This window comes from Ictalurus furcatus, chromosome 8, assembly GCF_023375685.1.
Source record: "Ictalurus furcatus strain D&B chromosome 8, Billie_1.0, whole genome shotgun sequence".
Taxonomy (NCBI): Eukaryota; Metazoa; Chordata; class Actinopteri; order Siluriformes; family Ictaluridae; genus Ictalurus; species Ictalurus furcatus.
Genome location: NC_071262.1, coordinates 21,917,148 through 21,943,756, shown reverse-complemented (window position 1 = coordinate 21,943,756; position 26,609 = coordinate 21,917,148). Strand labels below are relative to the sequence as shown.

The 26,609-nt window shown below is 39.9% G+C and overlaps 1 protein-coding gene and 2 non-coding genes across 6 annotated transcripts; 1 reads left to right on the top strand and 2 right to left on the bottom strand.

Annotated features, from left to right (window-relative positions):
- On the bottom strand, positions 1-26,234 carry vac14 (vac14 homolog (S. cerevisiae)). Of its 4 annotated transcripts, none has more exons than XM_053631469.1 (20): positions 25,450-26,234; positions 25,078-25,344; positions 23,136-23,286; positions 21,879-22,046; positions 21,605-21,667; positions 21,415-21,522; positions 20,414-20,523; positions 20,189-20,310; positions 19,179-19,316; positions 17,649-17,789; positions 12,963-13,026; positions 11,790-11,934; positions 11,599-11,664; positions 10,059-10,206; positions 9,680-9,812; positions 8,927-9,101; positions 8,336-8,454; positions 4,950-5,029; positions 2,153-2,303; positions 1-1,178 (listed from the first exon to the last, which is right to left on the bottom strand). In XM_053631469.1, exons 2-20 carry the CDS (start codon positions 25,179-25,181, stop codon positions 1,019-1,021), a joined length of 2,346 nt encoding a protein of 781 aa, XP_053487444.1. In that variant the 5' UTR covers positions 25,182-25,344; positions 25,450-26,234; the 3' UTR covers positions 1-1,018. The 4 variants fall into 4 exon arrangements, with proteins under 4 accessions (XP_053487444.1, XP_053487445.1, XP_053487443.1 ...); XM_053631470.1 differs by having other exon boundaries at positions 25,078-25,341; XM_053631468.1 differs by having other exon boundaries at positions 25,078-26,234.
- trnag-gcc (transfer RNA glycine (anticodon GCC)) lies at positions 15,772-15,842 on the bottom strand. The gene has a single exon. It is a non-coding gene; the product is annotated as a tRNA-Gly (tRNA).
- On the top strand, positions 16,616-16,686 carry trnag-gcc (transfer RNA glycine (anticodon GCC)). Its single transcript has one exon. It is a non-coding gene; the product is annotated as a tRNA-Gly (tRNA).
- Positions 26,235-26,609: the final 375 nt, after the last annotated feature.

The following is a 26,609-nucleotide window of genomic DNA, read 5'->3' as shown; positions in this document are numbered from 1 at the left end:
GTTAAAAAGCTCTAACATTGGAGACTCCTTACCTAAATGTTAAATGAACATTTCCATAGAGAAAACATCACCACATCAACGAATACACATTTCCTTTGCTAAATAATAATAAATGAATTAAAAATTTGCTATTAGATTATGTGGTGAACTTGCCAAACGAGTGTGTCCTTGTGTAAGTTGAAACGATAGCGTATTAGCACAAGCACATTTATATAAACTTTTGAAATTCAACAGTTCAACAGCTGTGTTATAATCATATATAACACATTATATACATTTTAGGCTGACTTTTAGAAAAAACAAGAACTCATTAGAACTGATCATACATGGTCCACTTTATTGCACCTTTTCAGAACTTGATAAATGACTCAAATTCACTCTGTACACATAAGGCCATGGTTCAGAGATGTGGTCCAACTGAAATAAGACATCGCAGCACACGTGTATCAGATCGCTGATTATACCATAAAATGAGTATTATGCAGAAGAATAAAAGAAAAGCAGAGAAACTGAATTGGAGTGAAAATCGGAACCAGTGGAATTAATTTGATCTCGAGTTGAGAGTGTCCCATTAATGTGATATGCAAATAGGAATGAACATGGAGTGCTAGATACTGTAACATATACACACACACACACACAGCTTCGCTAAAATGATCAGGGTTTTATGTCTACCGTAATATTGACACCTGATAAGACTCTTGAGCTGGGAATGCACATAATATTCTGTACGTAATGTATAGTGGTGCTGTTAATTGTTACGGGCAGCTATGCTAAAATCACTGTATAACACTAGATATGATATAACCACTGGCTTGAAAGGTCTAAACAAGCGTGACTGCAGTTTCCTGAGTCTCTATATACATTCCAACTCTCAGTCACTCGATGATAAAGCACTTTAAACATTTAAAAGAAGAAATATTGAAGTCCTCCTTTCCTAGAGTAGGACTAATCCACTAAAATCTCTTAGTGGTGCATCACTGTGCCATGTCTCCTGCAGCGTATTAACAGCGAGCGCTTAGAGCACCAGCTTCCGATCCGGGTGCTCGGAGTGACGTGCCCTCTGGTGCCGTACCTCACGGTGTTTACTCTGCACATGCTCGAAGTGCTGCAGCAACTCTTTGTAGTCGACTTGCGGCTGGGCAGGGCGTTTGGCGCTGGCTGGATTTGAACCCTCCCTGAAACAGATAAATGATAATTAATTAGATGAAACGGCATCTCAAGCTGGATTGACATTCTTTATTTGTTTATTCATTAAATAATGATTCTGCATTTTAACTTTCATAACATAGCAAGAGTGAGGAACTACCCGGGTTTACTGCTGCCAAAAAGTATCCTGAAAATCATCTTCGATGCGCATCCTGATTAGCAATTTTTTTTCGATGAAATCCCTCCAGAACATGGTTCTGTGTTGTGGAAGTACTATTAAAAGCTTTATTTCTGATTATCTGACGATAATGCCAGCTGTAATTCAAAACAGTTTTTGCAGCTGCATTATTACTGGCTTAGTGGTTGGCACATTTGCCTCGCACCTCCAGATTTGGGGGTTCGAATCCTGCCTCTGCCCTGTGTGCGTGGAGCTTGCATGTTCTCTCTGTACTTCAGGGGCTTACTCAGGGTACTTTGCTTTCCTCCCCCAGTCCAAAGGCATGCGCTGCAGGCTGATTACCATTTCTAAATTGTCCGTAGTATGTGAGTGTGTGTGATTATGCCCTGCGATGGGTTGGCACCCCGTTCAGGGTTGTGCCCTGAGTTCCCGGGCTAGGCTTCAGGCTCCCCCGCGACCCTGTGTAGGATAAGCAGTACGGAAACTGGATGGATGGATGGATGGATAGATAGAAGTTTCTTAATGCAGTGGTTCTCATCCCTTTTGTGTCTGGCTGTGATTCCTGAAAAAGCCCACCCTCTAGACTCATCCTAAATCATAGCTACATATTTTCTGGCTCAGTGGGCCACATTTCCTTTCAGGCGCACTCTCTTTCCTCTTATAACAACTTGTGTGTGCTTTTTAAATGGTTGATTAATGCCATGATATATTGAAACCGTGATATTTGTAGGCCAGGTGATCACACCGTTGAAATTTCAACCCCCTCCTAGGGAGAGTATTTTGTTAAAGGTTTGTGTTGTGAGATGTGATGAGTGCAGGACTCACACAGTCCTCATGAGCTCTGGATTTGGGACACAGCGCAGGCGGTGAGACAGGAGCTGGAAGGCCTGGCTCTGCGGCAGCAGCATCAGTAGTCCGTACAGAGCTTTAATCAGATAGGGGTTGTTCTCCACATCCAGCAACTGCAGGCGTAGGTCTACACAGCGAGAGGTAAAGACAACACAGTGGGAAACAACATTATCGAGCGTTAAGATTATTTTTCATTTCTTTTATTACCATAATTCGGATTTATGTTAGGAAATTTTCGTTTTAGTCACAAGATACATTGAGATCAGCAGAAGCAACACTTTTTAAAGCATAAATTTCTTAACTAATCCCTAAAATTTTTCAATAAATAAATAAATTATAAAATAAAATAAAATAAAATAAATTACTTTGGCTCTTACACCTCTACTCTGCGCACTTTGCTTGTCTAGAACGCAATTATAAATTTTGTACGGTAGCACTACTTGTATTGGTTCTTCACTTGATATACAGTGAGGGAAAAAAGTATTTGATCCCCTGCTGATTTTGTACGTTTGCCCACTGACAAAGAAATGATCAGTCTATAATTTTAATGGTAGTTGTATTTGAACAGTGACAGACAGAATAACAACAAAAAAAATCCAGAAAAACGCATGTCAAAAATTTTATAAATTAATTTGCATTTTAATGAGGGAAAAAAGTATTTGACCCCCTCTCAATCAGAAAGATTTCTGGCTCCCAGGTGTCTTTTATACAGGTAACGAGCTGAGATTAGGAGCACACTCTTAAAGGGAGTGCTCTTAATATCAGTTTGTTACCTGTATAAAAGACACCTGTCCACAGAAGCAATCAATCAATCAGATTCCAAACTCTCCACCATGGCCAAGACCAAAGAGCTCTCCAAGGATGTCAGGGACAAGACTGTAGACCTACACAAGTCTGGAATGGGCTACAAGACCATTGCCAAGCAGCTTGGTGAGAAGGGGACAACAGTTGGTGCGATTATTCGGAAATGGAAGAAGCACAAAAGAACTGTCAATCTCCCTCGGCCTGGGGCTCCATGCAAGATCTCACCTCGTGGAGTTGCATTGATCATGAGAACAGTGAGGAATCAGCCCAGAACTACACGGGAGGATCTTGTCGATGATCTCAAGGCAGCTGGGACCATAGTCACCAAGAAAACAATTGGTAACACACTACGCCGTGAAGGACTGAAATCCTGCAGTGCGCGCAAGGTCCGCTGCTCAAGAAAACACATATACATGCCCGTCTGAAGTTTGCCAATGAACATCTGAATGATTCAGAGGACAACTGGGTGAAAGTGTTGAGGTCAGATGAGACCAAATTGGAGCTCTTTGGCATCAACTCAACTCGCCGTGTTTGGAGGAGGAGGAATGCTGCCTATGACCCCTGGAACACCATCCCCACCGTCAAACATGGAGGTGGAAACATTATGCTTTGGGGTTTTTTTTCTGCTAAGGGGACAGGACAACTTCACCGCATCAAAGGGACGATGGACGGGGCCATGTACCGTCAAATCTTGGGTGAGAACCTCCTTCCCTCAGACAGGGCATTGAAAATGGGTCGTGGATGGATATTCCAGCATGACAATGACCCAAAACACATGGCCAAGGCAACAAAGGAGTGGCTCAAGAAGAAGCACATTAAGGTCCTGGAGTGACCTAGGCAGTCTCCAGACCTTAATCCCATAGAAAATCTGTGGAGAGAGCTGAAGGTTCGAGTTGCCAAACGTCAGCCTCGAAACCTTAATGATTTGGAGAAGATCTGCAAAGAGGAGTGGGACAAAATCCCTCCTGAGATGTGTGCAAACCTGGTGGCCAACTACAAGAAACGTCTGACCTCTGTGATTGCCAACAAGGGTTTTTAAACCAAGTACTAAGTCATGTTTTGCAGAGGGGTCAAATACTTATTTCCCTCATTAAAATGCAAATCAATTTATAACATTTTTGATGTGCGTTTTTCTGGATTTTTTTGTTGTTATTCTGTCTCTCACTGTTCAAATAAATCTACCATTAAAGTTATAGACTGATCATTTCTTTGTCAGTGGGTAAACATACAAAATCAGCAGGGGATCAAATACTTTTTTTCCCTCACTGTATCGCTTTGCTTGTATTTCCTCATTTGTAAGTTGCTTTGGATAAAAGTGTCTGCTAAATGAATAAATGTAATGTAATGTAAATATAAATCTAAACAAAAACAAGCAAAAGCAAAGAGAAAATGTGCACTTTGAGTAGATGAAGTCAATCTGAACTGCTGCCAAAGAACTCTGAATTTATCTTATTATTTATCTTTGAATGAGTTTACACCCTAAAATGTGTCATTTGTTCCATGTTCAATGATATCATGCTTGTACCATTTGGTGAGAGAATACATAAATACATGACGAGGAGGATGTCTCCTCACCCTTCATGGATTCACTCTAGCTTCAATTAATTGAATGTGGTTGCATTATACAGTGCTTATACTGTCACACCTCCTCTACCACTGCCCCTCAAACTGCTCCATTTTGATATTGTGTTAGTCTTAGTTTGTGTCGAGTGTTCCGGTCTCAACCTCAAAGCTACTTCATACACGTTCCTGCTTAGTGGCTGCTGGTTTCTGTGAGCTCTGCTTATTTTAAGCCCTAATTTGTGACGTAGATCCGCTTACATGCATCTTTGCTGATGCATAAAACGATATAGCTGTCAGCTGAACCAGTTCGCTGCTAACCAACAAAGCTGCCATATGATCTTATGTCATTTCTTGGTATTTTGCATGTACAACTATGGTGGTGTAATATGAATAAAAGTGAACTCACATGTAAAAATGGGGCTCTCGATGAGCTGCACCAGTTTGTCTACTTCTATCAGGAAATCCACAGTCACCTCCAGATCACCGCTGATGAGTCAGAAGTCAAGGATTGAACAGTGTTGCATGGAAGAGGTTTTTGTTTTTTTACTCAAAACAAGAGATTACAGGAGAACAGGGCCAACAATAGATATCACAATTCATCTGTGCCGGATGATCGATGTTGTAATTATTCCAAAATTTAGATGTATTTATACAATTTATAAATAAATAAATAAATGGCACACTTATATAGCGCTTTTATGCAAAGCTCTTTACACTGTGTCTCATTCACCCATTCACACACACACACACGCCTATGGTAGCAGAGCTGCCATGCAAGGCGCTAACTTGCCATAGGGAGCAACTTGGGATTCAGTGTCTTGCCCAAGGACATTTCAGCATGTGGAGTCATGTGGGCCGGGAATCGAACCACTAACCCTACGATTAGTGGACAACCCGCTCTACCACCTGAGCAACAAGCCGCCCGTCATCGGCTTATCACAATTTATCATCAAATGAAATATGAGTAAATTGGATGATGTTATAATGTTTATTTAACTGTGAACAAATTCTAGAGTAAAAGTTATAACAACAGCTTTCAGTATAAAATTCAGACAAATTCCAACAATAATCAATATTTTAAAAAAAAAGGAATCAGCGTGTAAAATTTCACGAGTGCAGGTCATATAGAAACTGAAATTTAAGGTTCTGAAAATAGGAAAAAATAGGCCTCAAATCCACAATGTGGTTTAATGTATTTCCACTCTAGTACATGTGGTTTACAAGTATTATAAAGAAAACTGACATATAACTTGACATATAGAGCTGGAAGCAAGCTTTTCAGGGATATACAGTATAATGATGTGATGCGATGTGATTGTGCCGTGTGGCCGGAGCCTCAGAGTTGCTAAATTTCAGATAATGTGGTGGTCATGAGTGGAACAAAAGCAGAGAAATAATCATATTTCTGTTGTTTTCACATTTATTAATACAACAGTTTTGAGAAGATTTATCAAAAAATCTGAAAATTTTTTAATGTGACCAACAATCATTACTAAATTGGATATTTTTGGTTCTGAAATCTGATTGGCTGAGCCAATATACTCACATTGGTGACTGCATCACAGTAATTAAAACCAGTTTTTAAACCAATAAAACCTTTACACATAAACTAGTGTTTTGATCATATATACTCTAATCTTTGTCCATTATGCTGCTTAGCAACCAGCACTTATTTTTACCATACCACAGTACACCACATGGCAAAATAACTGTATATTTTGAATATTTATAATAAAAAATGTAGTTATTTATTCAGAATGGATTTATAAATCGTACCCTCCACTAATACTGGCACCTTTGGTAAATATGAACAAAGAAGGGTGTGAAAAATTGTCGTTTAACGCTTTGATTATTTTGTTTAAAAAATTCTCAAAAATACTCTGCTCTCATGGATATCAAACAATTGCAAACACAAGACAGGTTTATCGAAAAAAAAAATCTTTGTTAAAGATATGTGTGACACAATTATTGGCACCCCTATGAATTCATAGAGAAAAAAATATTTGAAGTATATTCCCATTGTTATTTTACATTTTATTAAGTACACCTGGGTAACACATAGACCAAATGCCCTTAGTCTTTAATAACAATGGGAATATAGAGCAAGGAATATGGCTGTGATGTGCAGCAAAAGGTTGTTGAACTTCACAAAATGGGAAGTGGCTATAAGAAAATAGCAAAAGCATTGAAAAAACCCATTTACACCATCAGGGCAATAACTAAGAAGTTCCAGGCAACTGGAAATGTTATTAATCAACCTGGAATATGACGTGTGTCTATATTGTCTCAACGGACTGTGAAAAGGATGGTTTGAGTGGCCAAAAAATCTCCAAGGATCACAGCTGGAGAATTGCAGAAGTTAGTTGCATCTTGGGGTTAGAAAGTCTCCAAAACTACAATCTGAAGTCACCTACATCACCACAAGTTGTTTGGAAGGGTTTCAAGAAAAAAGCCTCTACTCTCATCCAAAAATAAAATCACGCGTCTTCAGTTTGCCAGACACTAATGGAACTTCAAATGGGATCAGGTTCTATGGTCAGATGAAACCAAAATAGAGCTTTTTGGCAATAAACACCAGAGGTAGTTTTGGCGAACACAGAGAGGTAGCCATATGGAAAAGTACCTCATGCCCACGGTTAAATATGGTGGAGGCTCTTTAATGTTTGGGTCTGTATTTCTACCAGAGGACCTGGATATTTTGTTAGGACACATGGCATCATGGACTCTATCAAATATCAACAGATATTAAATGAAAACCTGACTGACTCTGCCAGAAAGCTTAAAATGGGCTGTGGTTGGATCTTCCAGCAGGACAGTGATCCAAAACATGCAACAAAATGAACACAAAAATGGTTTACTGACCACAAAATCAAGGTCCTGCCATGGCCATCCCAGTCTCCTGACTTGAAACCCATAGAAAACCTGTGTGGTGAACTGAAGAGGAGAGTCCACCAGCATGGACCTCGAAATGTGAAGGATCTGGAGAGATTCTGTATGGAGGAACGGTCTCAGATCCCTTGCCATGTATTCTCCAACCTCATCAGGCATTATAGGAGAAGACTCCGAGCTGTTATCTTGGCAAAGGGACGTAGCACAAAGTATTGACTAAAAGGGTTCCAATACTTGTTGCACACCTATATTGAACAATTATATTTTTTATAAACCTGTCTTTGCAATTGTTTGATATCCATGAGAACAGAGTATTTTTGTGAATTTTTTTTTAACAAAGATCAAAAGGTTAAACAATAAACACAATTTCTCATAGCCTTCTTTGCTCATATTTACCAAGGGTGCCAATATTAATGGAGGGCACTGTGGTTTTTGCTCCTTCTTTATAAAAGCTGTAAGCCAGTCGAGGGTGTGTTTTATAATGATTTTTTTTACTGGTGCAGGGGGATTTTACGCCACAAAAACAGCCTTACCACTGATAAAATCATTGTGGCACATGCCGTCTCGTGGCAGAGACTAAAAAACACATGCATGATAGAAATCCTGAATAATCATGCAAGAGATGGACATATCTGAATTGACAGCCGAGTAGCGTCGCTTTCCTGTCCTGATTGACTGGATGTTGGTGGTCCATGTCACGTGTTTCTAGAATCTGGGGTTCTACAGAGAGTTTCTACTCTAAGCATACATTAAAATGAGGCTACGGCAATGTGAGATGCGAGAATGTCTTTCATAATCTTTAACAGTTAATAACGGTGGTTTGGTCCATCAGTGCTTAATGTACCAGGCAAAGGCAGTCATTTGTGTGCATGCTTGTGAAATGTGCACGTTACTGAAGGATACAACTTTTGGATGAGGTCATACGCATGGTGATAGTTCTGAGTCAGGAAGCACAGCGAGACCGTGGCCACTGGATTATGGCACCAGGAGCGATAGAGACAGCAGAACAGAGCACAGCTCTCCTGTAGAACAGAACAGAGAACTGTATATGTTAATAAGACAGTCTGTACATCACTGAAGCTGAAATGTTTTTAACACTATGCCCTAATCACTATATAGTGCACTATTTTGGGAGGCTACCATACTGTAGTGTATTTTTTTAGTCCCATGCAGTACAATAGTTTTTTTTAAATGTTTTTTTCCCCAATAGACTCAGTCTAAACTAATAAACACATGGGTATATGATCGGCCACCCTCTTGACACTCTTCCCATCTCATTACACCACAGAGGAGGCTAACTGAGACCAAAATACCTTTTTATGTTGTTTTTAATGAACATTTTTGAAAGTCTGACCAACCTGGCCTTATCAGTATGTTTATTCTGGCACATTTATGGATAAGGATTTTAAGTCATTTTCCAATGCTACTTGGACGTGACGTACTCCCAATATATTTGTGTGTGTGTGTGTGTGTGTGTGTGTGTGTGTTCCTCACAGGCGTGCGCAGGTCTTTGAGCTGGTTCCGGAGCTGGAACAGTTCGGCCGAGGTGAGCAGAATAGTGTTGAGAGTCTGTACCATGGTGGATGCAAACTTCAGGTCCTCTTCCTTCAGCAGGATGTCAGCCATAGAGTGGAAGATGTTCTCTGCGTGCAGGAGGAGACACAGCTGCCTGCAGAGTAAAGAAGAAAACAAGATCCCTTATTCAGCATGCGCCTACTGAAGCCATGTTTAATACCACGGAAACGGTTTTCCCATGCCCAAGAATTTATTATAATACGCCTAGGAACCTCTAGGCATCCTACATTGGGATTGACAGATACAAAGGCCACACCTCCTTCATTAGGACTGACATACACATAGGCCATGCATCCTTCACTGATATTGAAACACACAAAGGGCATGCCCTTCAATGGAGCTGACAGGAAGTGAGGCCATGCCTCCTAGATTGGGAGTGATAGACACAAAGTACACGCCTCCTTCACTGACAGACACAAAGGCCACACCTTCTTCTCTGGGACTGACAGTATGTGAGGCCACTCTTCCTACACTGGAGCTGACAGATACATAGGCCATTCCTCCTACACTGGGAGCTGCAGACACAAAGGCCACACCTCCATCAATGGAGCTGGCAGGAAGTGAGGCCACACTCCTATACTGTAGCTGACAGATACACAGACCATGCATTCTACATTGGGACTGACAGACACAAAGGCCACACCTCCTTCATACTCTGTTTACAGGTCTTACCTAATGATGAACGCCCCCCTCATTTCCAGAAGCTTCCTCTCCAGACTGAAGCGCTTTAAGAGGTTGATCATGAACTTGTAAAAGTAGGAGTTCATGCTGGGGGTCGAGGGTGAGGAGTCCATCACTTTAGGACCTGAAAATATGTGACAATACACACACACCACAACAGTTATAGCTAGTATTCCCACATCAAGACCTGTTGACTTATAGGCATCTGATGAAAAAAAAAATGTTTCTATCAATAAACCTATTTCATGGCCTCAATACAAACACAATGATGTACATACCACCAGTCACACCGTAGAGCTGATAATTAGGTCATTCTTCTCTTATAATGATGCAGACGAAAAAAAAATGAGTAGCTGAGTTGATTACTCACCCGCCCCTAGCTGTTTCTGTGCTTGTTTGCCTCCGTCTGGGATGTGAAGTTCAGTTTTATTGGCTCCATCACACGACTCCGACAACTCCGTCTGTCCGGCACGGGAGGACGCGATCTCCGCTAGAACCTCCAGGTCCTTCAGGATGACCTTTAAGAGAACGATTTGCAATGAGACGGCCATTTGTGCCAGGCTTCAGAACACCAAACTGCCTGTTTAACTATCAATATATTTACTTCACACACCACTACACAGATTCCAGTAAGCACCACTACAAGTACTTTTTCCACCAGACAATGTGACCGGGCAACAAATCCGTAAACAAACATTTTGCCAGTGTTTTCATTACAGATTGTGCTGCACCATAACTACATACCCCTGCTGAATTTGGAACGTTCTTGCTTTCTTCTTGATTTTAGTCATTTGTGTCATTTATCAGTTCACCGGGTCCTGTGTGCATTATCTGATCTATTTTTATTTCAATTGCACTAGTTAAGACTCAGCTACAGTTGCTAGTGTTATTACTGTTTATTTTTACCTTAGAGGTGTATGGGAAAAGATGTCACCACCCAACAACCTCTAGAGAACTCACCCTACTTTCATGACAACAGTCATGCAACCAGTACTAGACCAGGATACACTCTCAAGGGTTTCATCTAACACCAGTACTGGAAAAACCTTAAAATGTCTTAACACAGTGATCCAAAAAGAGCCTCTTCAGAAGTTACTGTAAAACCCAACACTACCATGCAGAAAACTATTCGAGGTAATATCTAGCACTCCTGGGCTTGTTGATCTGTTGGACCCCTTACATTTTCTATGTAAAATCGTAAAACAGTGGGTTTTCCTCTTAAACATGGTTCCAAATAAAACCCCTATGAAAAGATAAGACACTTTAACCATCTACAAAAAGAAAACTCTTGAGGAACCCTTATTTCTAAGAGTGTACAGATTGTGAAGGATTAGTAACCGTACCATTTTTGTAAAGAGTTAAAACTAGAATCAAAAATGGATCCTATGTTTTGTTTCTTTTCAGGAAACCAATAAATTCTATCTAGAACCCTAAAACAGCTTTGACCGTCAAAAACAAGGTTCCAAGTAGAATGCCTTTTTGGAAGCAAAATCAAAAAAAAAAAAAAAAAACCTGTGAGGAAGATTTTCTATTCAACTACTAAGTAGACCATTCTGTACACTCTTTAAAAAATCTGAAAGCCTAAAGGGGTTTGTCCCTCTGGGGGAACACTTAAAGGTTTTATGTAGACCATTATGACAGAACCATGTTTTCTTTTCTTTTTTTTAAATAATCAAATATCATAGACTCTCTAAAAAAAAGTTCATCTGGAACCTAAAGAGGTTTGTCCCTTGTGGAGAACCATACAAACTGTTTCCTTATGAGAGGAGGATCCATGTAGAAACATTTTACAGAGCTAGGAATTCTCCACTTTCCAAAGAACCCATTTTCTACTACCCTGTCCAAAGGAAGACCAATGCAATGCGGTGTGCGTTTTAGATTTTTATTTATTTATTTTTAAGAGCACTCACCTCATCAGACTCATCAGATAGAGTCTTCAGCAGCATGGGGAACAGGCTGTCTGTATGGCGGAACATCTGCGCACAATTCACAAGTTATACATGCTTTATAAAACAGAACATTTCACACACAGGCATGTTTAAAACGCCTAACATATTTTATAAATATGTGAATCCTAAGAGATCCCCGTGTTGGTCCTTACTTTGCGAGGTGTTTTGATATACAGGTGGTAGAGCCACTTTAGAACAGCGATGCGCGTCATCATTCCAGTGGAAGAGTCATGTAAATGTCTGTCCAGAACCTGCACGATGTTGTCAAGGTCCAGGGTCACGTGTGTCCTGTCATTTCTACAGGGACAGGAGAGTACACCAAAACTCACACCAAAGCGTATTCATATTCTCCTCAGCGCTGGATTGTTTGAAATTGTCTGAAATCAGTGTTGTAGACAAAAATATAATTGTGCCAACATATTAATTTCTTTCATTAGAAAAGTGACATTTTATTTACAAAAAAATATTTTTTTAAATGAATGACTTAGAGCGAAATATTCCAAAAAGCAGCCAATAAGTGTCCAGCATAGGTGGAAACTCCTTTATTACTGTTTAAAAAGCATCTCAGGGAAATTCCTTTAGAAACCGGTTGAGAACATGCCAAGAATACATTTCTGGAAATTCTAGGCAAAAAGTGTCTACTTTGAAGATGCTAAAATACTCAATTATTTTTTATTTATTTTTGATTTTTTATGTTTACAACATAATTCCCAGCGTTCCATTTGTGTTACTACAGAGTTTTGATGATTTTATTATTGTTATAAAGTGTGGGAGGAAAAATAAAAATAAAGAATGAGTGTGTTTAAACTTTTGACCAGTAGTGTATATAGCGCATTAAATGTAAACCAGGTTTATTTTTAATACACTCATTCTAATACGTTATCGGTTTTGCATAACAACTTAGACTGGGACTTCTGAGGGCTGGTGAGGGAACGACTGTATATAGCTGCTATAACGTAAGCTGACAACTGGAACTAATTTGTTTCAGATATTAAAAGTTCTGCAACGTTAAATGTAAAAGTAAATGTTGTTCTTTAATACATAAAATATTATTCAAACACTTCAGGACTTGCTGTTATAGGAAAATAATTCACTTCTGGGTGGTGAGAGTAACTCCGCTTCATCACACCACCCCGTCGCTGTAGTATGTAGAATTATTTACTGTTCTCACTGGTATATTTATAACCATCCTGCATACCATATTTTATTTTATTGTTAATAATCATATGTTTAACCCATCTCATCTGTCTGCCTAGTCTAATCCAAACTTTCCAAACAATTGTTCAAAAGTGTGAGATCATCTACACGTCAATACATCATCATACCCTGTTGGTGTGAAGAAGGAGATGTTGCTGAAACCCACTGACTCCTGAGAAGCGTTTAGTGAATCTGAGAAAGAAAAAGAGAGAGAGAGAAAGAGAGAGAGAGAGAGAGAGAGAGAGAGAGAGAGAGAGAGAGCATAAGATAAGATTATGTTTAATGATATTATCAAGTACCAGACACATTTAGTATAGGAGTAGTGTTGCCAATTTGGCAAATCTGTCTCCAAATGTAGTGCCTTTTTGATAGTCACTGCTACTTTTAAATCTGTTTTGTAACAAAGAGCTATTACAGCTGTTTATACATTTCTCCAGTGGGCCAAACATCCACGCCCGACTGTACACGTATTTGTTGATGCGTTTGTGCGAATTTTACCCAAGCTGATCAATGCAATTTTGTATTCCACCAAATCAAAGACTGTAGCCCTAAACAGTGAGACTGTGTTCTCAGGTCACACTCTGTGTAAGCCATACATGCAGTAAAAATACATACGTAACACAGGAGTCGCCACTACGATCTTTGGAACCCCCGACAAATTTCTCAAGCCCTCAACCACCAATCATCTTATCTTATTGCAATTTGTAACAACAACTTTGTACACATGTAAATAAACACAATGATTATTGCATATTCAATAAGAGGAAATAAATAACTAATTTAAATTAGTAGAGTTTAGTAAATTAGCTGAAATAATGCATTTATAACTACAGTGCCCTCCACTAATATTGGCACCCTTGGTAAATATGAGCAAAGAAGGCTGTGATAAATTGTCTTTATTGTTTAACCTTTTGATCTTTTGTTAAAATAATTCACAAAAATACTCTGTTCTCATGGATATCAAACAATTGCAAACACAACACAGGTTTAACCCCCAAAAAATCTTTGTTAAATATAGGTGTGCAACAACTATTGGCAGCCCTATGAATTCACATGAAAAAAATATATTTGAAGTATATTCTCATTGATATTTTACATTTTTTAGTACACCTGGGTGATTAGGAGCAGAATATTGTTCAACCATGATGTCCTGTTTCACAGGGGTATAAATATGAGGTAACACATAGGCCAAATTCCCTTAGTCATTCATAACAATGGGAATATAGACCAAGGAATATAGCTGTGATGTGCGGCAAAATGGGAAGTGGCTATAAGAAAATAGCACAAACATTGAAAATGCCCGTTTCCAACATCAGGACAAAAATGAATAAGTTCCAGTCAAATGGAAATGTTATGAATATGAACTTTCTGTCTTGATGTCAGAAAGTCTCCAAAACTACAATCTGAAGTCACCTACATCACCACAAGTTGTTTGGAAGGGTTTCAAGAAAAAAAGCCTCTACTCTCATCCAAAAACAAACTCAAGCGTCTTCAGTTTGCCAGACACTACTGGAACTTCAAATGGGATCAGGTTCTACGGTCAGATGAAACCAAAATAGAGTTTTTTTGCAATAAACACCAGAGGTAGTTTTGGCGAACACAGAGAGGTAGCCATATGGAAAAGTACCTCATGCCCACGGTTAAACATAGTGGAGGCTCTTTAATGTTTTGGGCTGTTTTTCTGCCAGAGAACCTGGACATTTTGTTAGGATACATGGCATCATGAACTCTATCAAATATCAACAGATATTAAATGAAAACCTGACTGCCTCTGCCAGAAAGCTTAAAATGGACCGTGGTTAGATCTTCCAGCAGGACAATGATCCAAAATATACATCAAAATCAACACAAAAATAGTTTACTGACCACAAAATCAAGGTCCTGCCATGGCCAGCCCTCATCAGCACCAGTCCCATTGCATTATGGGAATTTTTGACTCGTGTAGTGTCCATCGGTTGCATACTGCAAAATCTTGACGGAAGCAGTACGTCATCCAGGTATTTCTCGCCTACTGTTTCTCGCCTACTGAGAATTCAGACATACTACCCCTCTGGTGTACTGCTTTTCGCCTACTATGTAATAGGGTAGTGTGTGATTTTGGATGCAGCCAATAGAGACAATTTTTCACAGCCTTCTTTGCTCATATTTACCAAGGGTGCCAATATTAGTGGAGGGCACTGTATATACAAAAAACTATATATACAACTGAGAAGAGGATGAGACGGAAGCTGAAAACTATCATGGACAACCCTTCTCATCCTCTCTACACTGAGCTGAGGAGGCGCAGGAGCACATTCAACCACAGATTCATTCAGCCACATGCCTCAAAATGTCTGGGGGGCTCTTTCGTGCCATCAGCCATCAGACTCCACAACACAACAATACCCAGTACCTCCTACACCACTGATTGAGTCTCACAGAAACACACACTCAACAGCTCATTGTCATTTCACAGATCTTGCACAGGTATATAAATACTGAGGATATTGCACATGTAGATATACAAATAGAACTCTAGCATATGTACATACACACAGATCTGTTTTATTGTTTCTATTGTTTCAATTATATAGATACTTAAGGAAATTATTTTCTATTTTCTGTCTTTGATGTTACTCATCCTACTTGTGCTGCTGTGTCAAATTGAATTTACAGGGGATCAATAATGGTACATCGTATTTTATCTTATATACAGTACAGCTAATGAACACAATTTTAAGGAATAGCTTGCACATTAACTTGTGTGAAGGAGGCCATTTAAATACCAAAAACATACAGGGAAATATGGGGTTCTGCCTGCCCCCTGCAAAATCTTAATTTAAGATGCAATTAAGTAAATAGCACGAGCTCCAATCTGAAACCCAATGATAATGTTTGTTAATTATTTATCGTTCCAAAAAATAATAATAATAAAAATAAAAATAAGAAAAGGGGCTGTGCATTGGCCGGGAATCGAACCCGGGCCTCCCGCGTGGCAGGCGAGAATTCTACCACTGAACCACCAATGCTTAGTTGTGGATGTCTCCCGCCCTCAGCCTTATAAAGGTGGCATTACAACGAGAAATCTCTCTACGATAAAAATACAAGTAAAAATACATGTTATATATGGTCAGGACGTTTATTTATATAATGTTTCTTAAACAACAATCATATTACACAAAATACAGTTCAGAAATTAACGAGTTAGATTAAACAGTTTCTTCCTGTACGATTCCTGTAGGCTGCCTCGCGCGCTTTCAACACACAGCATCTTACGTCACCCTAGCGGCTCCCTAGAGTATTGCCTGATTGAAGCATTAATATCATAGTTGTTTCAGAAAATAACATATTTACAGTAATCTCAAATTAGCATAGTTATCTAACGAATGCTGAGAAGAAGAAAACAAATGAATGGGGAAAGTGCACGACAATAGAACACACTTTTTTTTTACTACCGTGCAATTCCACCTACATACGCCAGAGGGCGACGACAGCAATGGTGGTTCAGTGGTAGAATTCTCTTCTGCCCGAGGGAGGCTCGGGTTGGATTCTTGGCTGATGTACAGCGTTACATTTTACTTTCCTTTACTTCTTACTTTTCCACAACATTCGCTAGATAACTGTATAATTATGCTAACTGTGCCAATGCCTCTATCAAACACCACTCTATGGATCTGTGACGTAGGACGTTGTGTGGTAAAAGCGCGCGAAGCAACTACCCGCTGTTTATGTACAAGTAAACGCGTTAACTATATGCAATTGCACCTTTATAAGGCAGAGGGCGAAAGGAGCTTACAGCTAAGCATTGGTGGTTCAGTGGTAGAATTCTCGCCTGCCACGCGGGAGGCCCGGGTTCGATTCCCGGCCAATGCACAGTCCTAACTTTTACTCTTTTTGAACGATAAATAATTAACACACATTATTTACAATTTTATCTGTTAACAAATAACGTGTTTTAAGGATTCAAGTAGACCAAGTAGTACAGTGTGAACAAGCTTTTGTCTTTCTGAATACATTTTTGTGATTGAAGCAGAGTACAACACTTCAGGACATGCTATTATAGGAAAATAATCAACTTTGTCAGGTCACACCACCGCTTCGGGGATTCTTTTCCTATAACAGTACACCCCCCAAGTTACATTGCTACAATGCTACTACATATAACCTGTAAAACATACACAACTCCTTTGGTTCTGGTAAGGTTGATTCTTAAATGAAGAGTACAAAACTAAATAATGAATTCATTACTACTACTACTACTACTACTACTAATAATAATAATAATAATAATAAGAGGAAGAAGAAGAAATACACATTACAAAAGGTTTACATATGTTCTATACTTTATATTTCAATTCCATGCATTATGAATTAGCTTCCAATTGTCTTAGTTAATGTACAATGATTTTACTCACTGTTTTATTTGTGCATCAAGAACATCTAAGTTTGAATTAGTCTAGGAATGCCACTGACAGTTAAGCTATGTCAAATAATCAAATGAAAAACTAAATTCTTTCTATGCTACCACAAATCTAATAATGAACAACTTACTGAGCTGTGTAATCAATCCGATCATAGACATGTAAATAGTCACATGACTAATACTTCAGCAAATATGCAGTAAAAAAATGTATCTAAAATCTACAAAACAAACTGATATATTGCAAACATGTTTGCTCTGCCTCATCAAACCTTAAGCTAACATTAGCCAGGTTTGTTCCTCATCACATAAGCAATAATGAGGTGCAGCTATATAAACGTGACTTAGTGAGTTTAATGTCCACATCGAGGGATTAGTTACTGTTAATCACATGCAAAAAGTATCAGTAACTCACCGTTAAGATCCACCTCAGTCTTACTGGCTGTGTCGGTGCTCACAGGAGAGCTTATGGTCTGTAACTCATCATCTTCATCATCCTCAGGGGTCACAAGCTTCATGAGGCTGTTGTTGCAGGCGCTCGCCGCCTCTTTAGTGCCTGTTCAGGATGGATTAAGGATGTGACACCAACGGCTGGTTGGACGGTTATGCACATGAGTACAAAGAAAATCAGTACTGGTGAAACTTTTGTATTTCTGGCAGGAAATTTTAGGCTTGACCTTTGAAAGCATTTACACACAACTTAGCCATGATGCAGAAAAATTAGTTCATGCTTTCATCACCTCTAGGCTGGATTACTGTAATGCCTTACAGTCTGGATGTTCCAGTAGGTGCATAAACAAACTCCAGTTAGTCCAGAATGCATCTGCAAGAGTCCTTACTAGAACCAGAAAGTATGACCACATCACCCCTATCTTATCCACACTGCATTGACTCCCAGTAAAATATCGCATTGATTATAAAATACTACTACTGACCTATAAAGCACTGAATGGTCTCACGCCACAGTACCTGAGTAAACTTTTGGTTTTTTATAATTCGCCACACCTACTTCGATCAAAAGGTGCAGGCTATTTGTTGGTAATAGTGAAGGCTAAGGCAGGGGGACGAGCTTTCTCTTTGCTCAAGCTTATCATGAATAGGCTTTTTTGCTTTTTTGTAACACAAAGTACACAGTCTTATCCATTACGGGATAGTAAGCATACCTAACAATCTCTACCTCTCTTTACCTCCCTCTCCCTCTCTCCTTCTGTCAATCCACACATGATATTCTGGAGATGCCAGTGATCCTGACCCTTTCTACTCTCCGGACCTGCCTGATCCATCTCATTAACTGGAAGCTACATTCAGCCACTGAGGACGGCCCCAAGCAGTGCAGCCTGGAGATTGGAGCATGGTGCCGCTTGAAGTACCGTGGAAATGGTTTTGGACCTCGATTTCACATGAACAGTTGTGCTGTGGTGCTGGAACTACAGTTGCTGCTATGGCCTTAGGACTGCAATTACCACATACAATTTTGCACTCAAGTCTCCTTTAGTGAACAGTGGACTAGTTCAACAACCTTCTGAGTTTCCTCTCAAGGTTTCTTCCTCATATCATCTTAGGGAGTTTTTCCTTGCCACCATTGCCACCGGCTTGCTCAATAGGAATAAATTCACACACTTAAAATCTGTATCCTGTGTTTATACGTTTCTGTAAAGCTGCTTTGAGACAATGTCCATTGTTAAAAGTGCTATACAAATAAAATTGAATTGAATTGAACTGAATTTACTGAACTGGCACCCTGTCCAGGGTGTACCCTGCCTTGTGCCCCATGCTCCCTGGGATAGGCTCCAGGTTTCCCCGTGACCCTGAAAAGGATTAAGTGGTTGAAGATGGATGGATGGATGGATAAATTTACTGAACGATTGCACAATGAAGGTGAATTTACAGACAATTTCTTAATGAACACATGGGTATAATCCAAAACAGTAGGCATGAAGGATACTCTTCTTGCGGTCATCGTAGGATAAACAGGGCAACACTGCTGTGAGAATGCCAGAGGAATAAGGCAGGACCACTCGCCCTGCCAGCTGAATAAACTCCCTCATCCAGGTCATAGCCGTCAACTGGATAAGATCGTTAGCTGAGGGAGAAAGTGAGATTAGAGTTTTCAGAATAATTTAATACATTTGGTATCAAAGTTTTAGAAAGTTTTAGAAAGTTCCAGTAGTTTCAGTAGTTTCAGAGGGGACTGTAAACTCTGTCACGACTTGTCTCTTTCTCTGATTTGCGTATGTATGCTAATGTTAAAGCATTTACAGATACTCCCAGCTCTCTGATCTTCATGTTGGCTTATTCTTTTTTATCAACAAATACAGTCTTCGCAGGTGAAACTGAAGGCAAAAACCAAGAGTAGATGTTCAGAGCTATTTATTGTTTAAACAATCAATCTAACAGGACACACCTGGGTAACAAGAAACACCTGTCAGTCACATGTTCCAATATTTTTGCTTGCTTACAAATTGGGTGGCCTGATACAAAGTGTGCTATGTTCTATGTCGGTTAACACATCTACGTATAAATACAAGGAAATAAAAGCTGAAATTCGAAACTATTCTGAACTGTTCTTGTATTCATCTTTTGATCTAAAACCAAAATGTCTTCAGTCTACAGCAAAAACAACTGAACCTTTGTTGGCCTTACTGTTCCAGTAGTTTTGGAGGGGACTGTATGTTCCCTATGAAAAAGACAATGCGTGTTCAAGACAGTATTACAGTACAGAATATTTCAGCATCAGAGGAGAAAGGCTTTGGGAAGCCAGTGATGGCATTGTGCATTTGTAAAATGGATTTAAGAGGGAATTTATACAGGAAATTACTAAGCTTACTAAAGTACACTTCCAGAAAATTCTCACAGGCCTTTATAGGGATTATAGTGTTTAGCTCTGAAATATGAAAGCTCATGAGAAACTACGTTTAGTTTCAGAGATTAAATTATATTTAACTAAGCACTTACTCAGTTTGGCGTCATCAGACACTTGGCAGTGGATGACCAGGATGTTGGCCATATCAGCGAACTTCACACTGGAAGGAGTTTTCTTTATTTCTTTGAGAAATTCTCCCAAAACCACCTCACACCTACAAAACAAAACACTGCTGTTAAAACTACAGCATGTGTGAAAGCAGGAAAACAGCAGAGAAGCAGATAAGATCGAAAAAATAATAATAAATCAGTTCCTACATGCGCCTGATCTCTTTGCTGCTGTCCCCAAGGATCTGAAAGAGGCCATCTAGAATTTCAGGCAGATAGTCCAGCAGGTTGATGTCTGGAACTGACTCCAGCACCAAGATCTGGGAAGACATTAAAACATTAAGACATTAAAACAGTTTACAGGAACTGACAGGTAGAAGTTCATGTGTCCTACACTGGGGCCACAAAGACGCCACACCTCCTTTACTGAGAAGGACCGGCATTAAAGCCACACCTACTTCACTGAGACAAACACACGCCATGCCTCCTCCAGTGGGACTGACGAGCACAGTGGCCTACACAACCCCAATCCAACACCTCATTAAAAAAAAAAATTCTTTCAACATTTTTCATTAATTAACAGAGCATCATGTAAGTCTATGAGCCATACTAATGTTGTGACTCTATGTAGGTCTGTCATCATACTACATGTGCAGTTGTTTCTTTTCTTCTCATATTTATAATAAAAAACGAGAGACTGACACACACAGAGGCCATGCCTCCTTCACTGAGACTGGCACACAGAGGCCACACCTCCTACACTGAGACCTACACACACACACACACACACACACACACACACACACACACACACACACACACACACAGAAGCCACGCCTCATACACTGAGACTGACACACACACACACAGAAGCCACGCCTCGTACACTGAGACTGACACACAGAGGCCATGCCTCCTACACTGAGACCCACACACACACGCACACACACACACACACACATACACACATACACACATACACACATACACACATACACACACACACACAGAGGCCATGCCCTGTACTGTGACTGACGCACACAGAAGCCACTCCACCTATGCTAGGACTGATGCACACATAGGCCGCACCTCCTTCACTGAGTGCAATACACACATAGGCCACACCTCCTTCGCCAAGACTGACACACACACAATACATACACTGGCCATGCCTCTAGGCATAGTGAAGGAGAGGCAGCTGCTCTACTTACCCATGAGATGATGAACTGGCGAGCATACTGGTTGTTGGAGTAAATCCTCTCACGTAAAAGAGGAACAAAAGCCACCAGGTCAAACTTGTTACTTTCTGTTACGATGTCCTACAGAGGCAGAAAGAACTGATGAAATGAAGTCACAACTTTATAAGTATTGCCTTTTAAACGGACCGTCTTTCAGGTTTACCTTCAGAAGGCGATCAAGCAGCTCAGAGCCACTCTTCACATTGGGGTCTGGGTCTGCTGCCAGCTGGGAAAGATGTAAGAAGCGTGTTTACCATAGCTCTGCATTCAAAATGGCATTTCAAGACATGACAAAGTGGCTGGAAATCAATCATTCCCCACTGGGGATGTAAAGTGGGCAGGGCAAGCAACAATTAACCACTTACATAAGATAGTAACTTCCACTAGTGACCAACCTGGCCTTCACTAACACCACTTATCATCATCATCATCATTACCTTACTAAGGCCGTCGAACAGCACATTAAAGTGAGGAAGCACGGCTCCTCGGGCCACCTTCACGATGTTGTAGAGAGCTTCGCAGGCGTAATATCGCAGGCGGCTGTCTGAGTCGTTAAAGCACGTCAGCACCGGCTCAATTAGCTCTTTCAGGTACAAGCCAGAATCCTAAAGATACAGAACAGCACACATTCTCAGTCATCCAGATAATCCCGAAGGACATCTGAGTGATGAAACACTCCAGACGCCAACATGTGTCAGTGCCACTGCTCTGAATAATCAATGATGCAAAGGTTAAAAAGAATCCAGTATTTGTCTTCAAACAATCAATTATCATACACTGAAGATATAAAATGTGCTACCTGTTCACAAAAAAATCTTCCACTTTTCGTTGGATATTCACAGAAATTTTAATTCACTGAAAGTTTAGTAATTCACAGCTTCATATATTTATGAAAAAAATTCAAATAATTAAAAACAGGAAGGTCTTATGAGAAACACATAAGCAGTTTCCTGAATGTAAATTTGATCTTAAAGTGCCTCATTTATCAATCTTCGGTACATTTTTTAGAAAATGTTTTCGTAAGCCCAACCGAACTAAAAACTTTCTTTGTACTCACATGCATCTCTTTCACAGCATGCCTGATTTACATTTAGACACACCTACAAAACTCCATAAAGCTCACAGAGAGCTGAAAATGAGAAAATGACAACTAAACAGTGAAAGCGTATCTCCTAAACGTGGCGTGCACCAAAGGTTCCAGTAATACAGCTCGGCCACTGCAGCACGTCAGCTACCATAGACACATAGTAACTCTTGCTCCTTTTATAGGGCACCATTACATTTATCCTAATTGATGTACAGTCTTATTTGTCTTCATTTATGGATTTGGATCACTTTCTTTCGAGTCATTAATGTTAACATGTAATTAATGTGTATAAAATCTCAATAATTATATAGTTTGAAGCCGAAAAGTCGAGGTTCACATTAGCAAATCTCCTGATACGTAATTGTACACAAACTCAGGAGCGATTATGGTAGGATTTGAAAGTTTTTCCCCAATTGGATTTTCAAGGGTATCACATTTCTTACGAATAAACCCAGGTTGATAAATGAGGCCGACATACAATCATTTTCCTGAAAGGTGCCAGTAATTCCAATGTTAACTCTATGATGAACACTCATGAATATATGCAGGTTCATTGTATTCTCTCTGTACAGCGTTGGTGTGTGTACAGGTGTAGAGATGGGAGTACTTTGCCGAGAGCGATGGAGCAGGCGGCCAGGCCGATCAGACCTCCTTTCCGGCTGTGTGGGTGCTGCGAGAGCGCAAACTCAGACGCCAGGATCTGAATGACATGTCTGATCTGAGTCGAGTTGTTCTGAGCCACAAACTCCCTCACGAGTCTGCATCGAGAAGATCACACAAACACGCACAAACATCAGACAGGACAAACAGCAAGCGCTGACTAAATGACTAAATGTTTCACTCTTCCTGTGGTATTTAATTTGAGACGTCCATGTTTTCCTCCCTGATCTGAAAACAGTCTCGACACTGTGTGTTTCTAAAGCCTGAATGTGAAAGCAGATCAGTAATCATAAAAACCACTGCAGCTTTACTTCTCATAACGGTGTAAAATTACACATCATAGCACACTTACCAATAGCGACTAAAACATCAATGAAGCTTTCACACACTACGGACAATTTGTAAATGCCAATCAACCTACAAAGCATGTCTTTGGATAGGGGGAGGAAACCAGATTAGCTAGAGGAAACCCCTGAAACGCAGGGAAAACATGCAAACTCCACTCACACTGGACAGAGGTGGGATTTGAACCCACAAACCTGGAGGTACGAGGCAAACGTGCTACCCACTAAGCCACGAAGTTGAAATAAAATTCATGAAAGGAGTCTTCAGTGTCAGCACCTTGTAAAGGAGTTCTTTTACATTTTCCAACACAGGAAAGACTTCACAGTGGAAAAGTTATAGCTTATAGCTTCTGTAACACAAATGATAACAGAACTTGTTTTGTGGAAACTCCACAATATTAAACATAACCATAAATAGATCAACTGTATGATGTGTCATTCCTAAATTAATACAAAAACGTAACTGGTAGAGGAACTGGCGAGGTACTTCAGCCGATGCTGTTATGGGGGGGGGGGGGCTTTGGGGGTGGTGTGAAGACTGTTAAGAAACCATCATTGATTGTTTTCCTATAACAAAAGTGCCCCAAAGTGTTTTATTACTGATTTGAACTTCCATCCATCCATTTTCTCTGCGGCTTATCCTACACAGGGTCTTATCTGAACTTGAACTCTTCATATGACATGGTTAAAAATTGAGGCGACAATATCGAGGCAGCATCAGTGTGTGATTGGATAAAATATTTTTCGATGTAGGGGCATGGTGGCTTAGTGGGCAGCATGTTTGCCTCGTACCTCTGGGGTTGGGGATGCGAATCATGCCTCCACCCTGTGTGTGCGGAGTTTGCGTGTTCTCCCGTGCTTCAGGGGTACTCTTGTTTCCTCCTCCCAGGCTGTACTGGCATTTCCAAATTTTCTGTAGTGTGTGTGATTGTGCCGTCCATCCAGGGTGTCTCACGCCTTGTGCCCCAAGTTCCCTGTGATAGGCACCAGGCTCCCCCGTGACCCTGTGTAGGATAAGCGTTATGGGAAATGGATGGATGGACTTTTTTGATGTATTTTGTTGTGAAGGTGTGTGATATCAGGCATGACACGGATTCAGCACCTAAACACAATACATGAAATTGTGCTTCCATTACGCCTGTGACGTTTTGCTTGCTGAGAATCGACTCTATTACTGCCACAATGTCGTTATCAGATCAGTAACGGGTATGCACACTGTAACAACACCCAAATCAGATCACTTGGCTCAAAATAGATCTGAATCATATGAAACTCATTATTCCTTTAAAACAAACAAACAAAAAAAACACAGAGGCAATTGATCACGGCATACATTTTTTAAAACTAAGACAAAAAGCTGATAATATAATATAATATAGATTAAAAGAGGATATTTTGATCAGCTTTTAAATGAAAAGCAGACATAAACACATTCAGATTTTCATCCAGGACCCAAAGCGTGTATGATCATAAGGGCAGATCACGTGACCAGTCTGCCCATTCACACACAGAAGATTTTTCACTGCCATTTATTTTTCCACTCACTTTTCAATCTCCAGTGCGGCCACTTTCCTTTTCTCATACAGCTTGTCGTTGAGAGCTCTCACAATGTTCGGGGTCAGAGGGGAAAAATCTTTCTCCGTGTTCATTTTTCCGACACTTATCTAACAACAAACCTTCAATCCAAAAGCGTCAATGGAAATAAACTGCTGTTCTTCTGGACGAGAAGCAGTGCACAGTCTCTTCATATAGCAGTAGTAGCAATATTAACGTCCTGCAGGACAGGACAAGTCTTCATCCAAACGTGTACTGCTGAAGGAAAAGAAATTAAGCCTGAATGTTTGCAGGAAACATGACTAAAGTGAGATCTGATGTTCAGCACTGATCAGTGTTTTGGTATTTTTTAATGCGTCTTACAGCTGAATGAAGAAACCGCAGCATTGAGCAGTGCAGCTCTCAACACGTCCACTTCCGCGTTTATACCGCATAACACTAAGCAAATAATAAAATAATAACGCTGTTCGGTAAGTGTATTAATTCAGGTAGTTCCTCAGAGCTTGGTGGAGTAGTATCTGCCTGCTCACATGATTTCTGCGTCTACACAACAGGCCGGTTAGCCGAATCCAGATCAGCTTCTTCCGCATCCGCAGGCTGGTTAGCTGATCCCCGAAAAGTGGATTAGCTGCTATATATTTTTTCTCCACATAGGCTGATGTGTCGAGCCCAGATTTAAATAAATAAATAAATAAAATGAAACAATTAAAATGATGCTGTTTGACCCTAAATTTACAAATTATAGCCCTAACCCTCACCTTTCTGAATTCCTACGCAGAAAATCTCTGAGTTCATGTCAACATGGTCACTCATCCAGTCAACAATAAATCAAATATCACTTCACTACTGTAAATGAGTTTATAGTATTATTTGGGTTTTAGATCAATCAACGTAGACACATCAGTTGCTTCAATCTATAAGACTAATGTTGTGGAAAAAATCTTTCCAGCCTAAGTAAAAAAAAAAAAACCCAGAGGTTTGTAGATGCCAAAAAGTAATCAAAGTTTATTAAAACAATAAAGTGAAACAGTCTGCAGAAAGTTGAAATTATGTAAACACACACACAAGCCTTGTTTTTATACCTTTCTCTACAGCGAACTCATCTTATAATGGGTTTTAACTTTTCTCATTAAAAACAGACCAATATTCTTCGCCACAATTAATTATTCATATCTATATAATATCTTACATTTGTGGAGCATGTGCAGTTAGTTGTTTTTCTTAAAAAGGTTTTATGAGGACAAGGTTTCTTAATATAAATAAATAAATAATTTTTTTTAAAAAAAAGGTTTCAAAAGGGTTGTTTTTTGGTTTTCTCTGACCAAAACTCCCTTCTTATGTCTCAATGAGCTTCTGTCTGCTTGAATCTGCTGTCCTAGCTAATACCTAGCCTCCCTTCCTGAGGCCCTATCCTAACTCGATAATTGGTATTGGGCCTCAAGGTTGTTTACTTCCAAAAGCAGTTTCAGTGAATGTCTAATGCCAGTTCATTGCTGTGCAGAAAGGTACAGGATGATAAAGAA

Bases quoted from the DNA above. Each gene is read 5' to 3' on its own strand.
- vac14 (XM_053631468.1), bottom strand. From the start codon at position 25,181: ATGAACACGGAGAAAGATTTTTCCCCTCTGACCCCGAACATTGTGAGA. The intron at 20,524-21,414 runs GTAAGTAGAGCA...ATGTCTTCCCAG, and splicing joins GCCAGTTCATCATCTCATGG to ATCTTGGTGCTGGAGTCAGT. The intron at 2,304-4,949 runs GTGAGTTCACTT...CTCGCTGTGTAG, and splicing joins CGAGAGCCCCATTTTTACAT to ACCTACGCCTGCAGTTGCTG.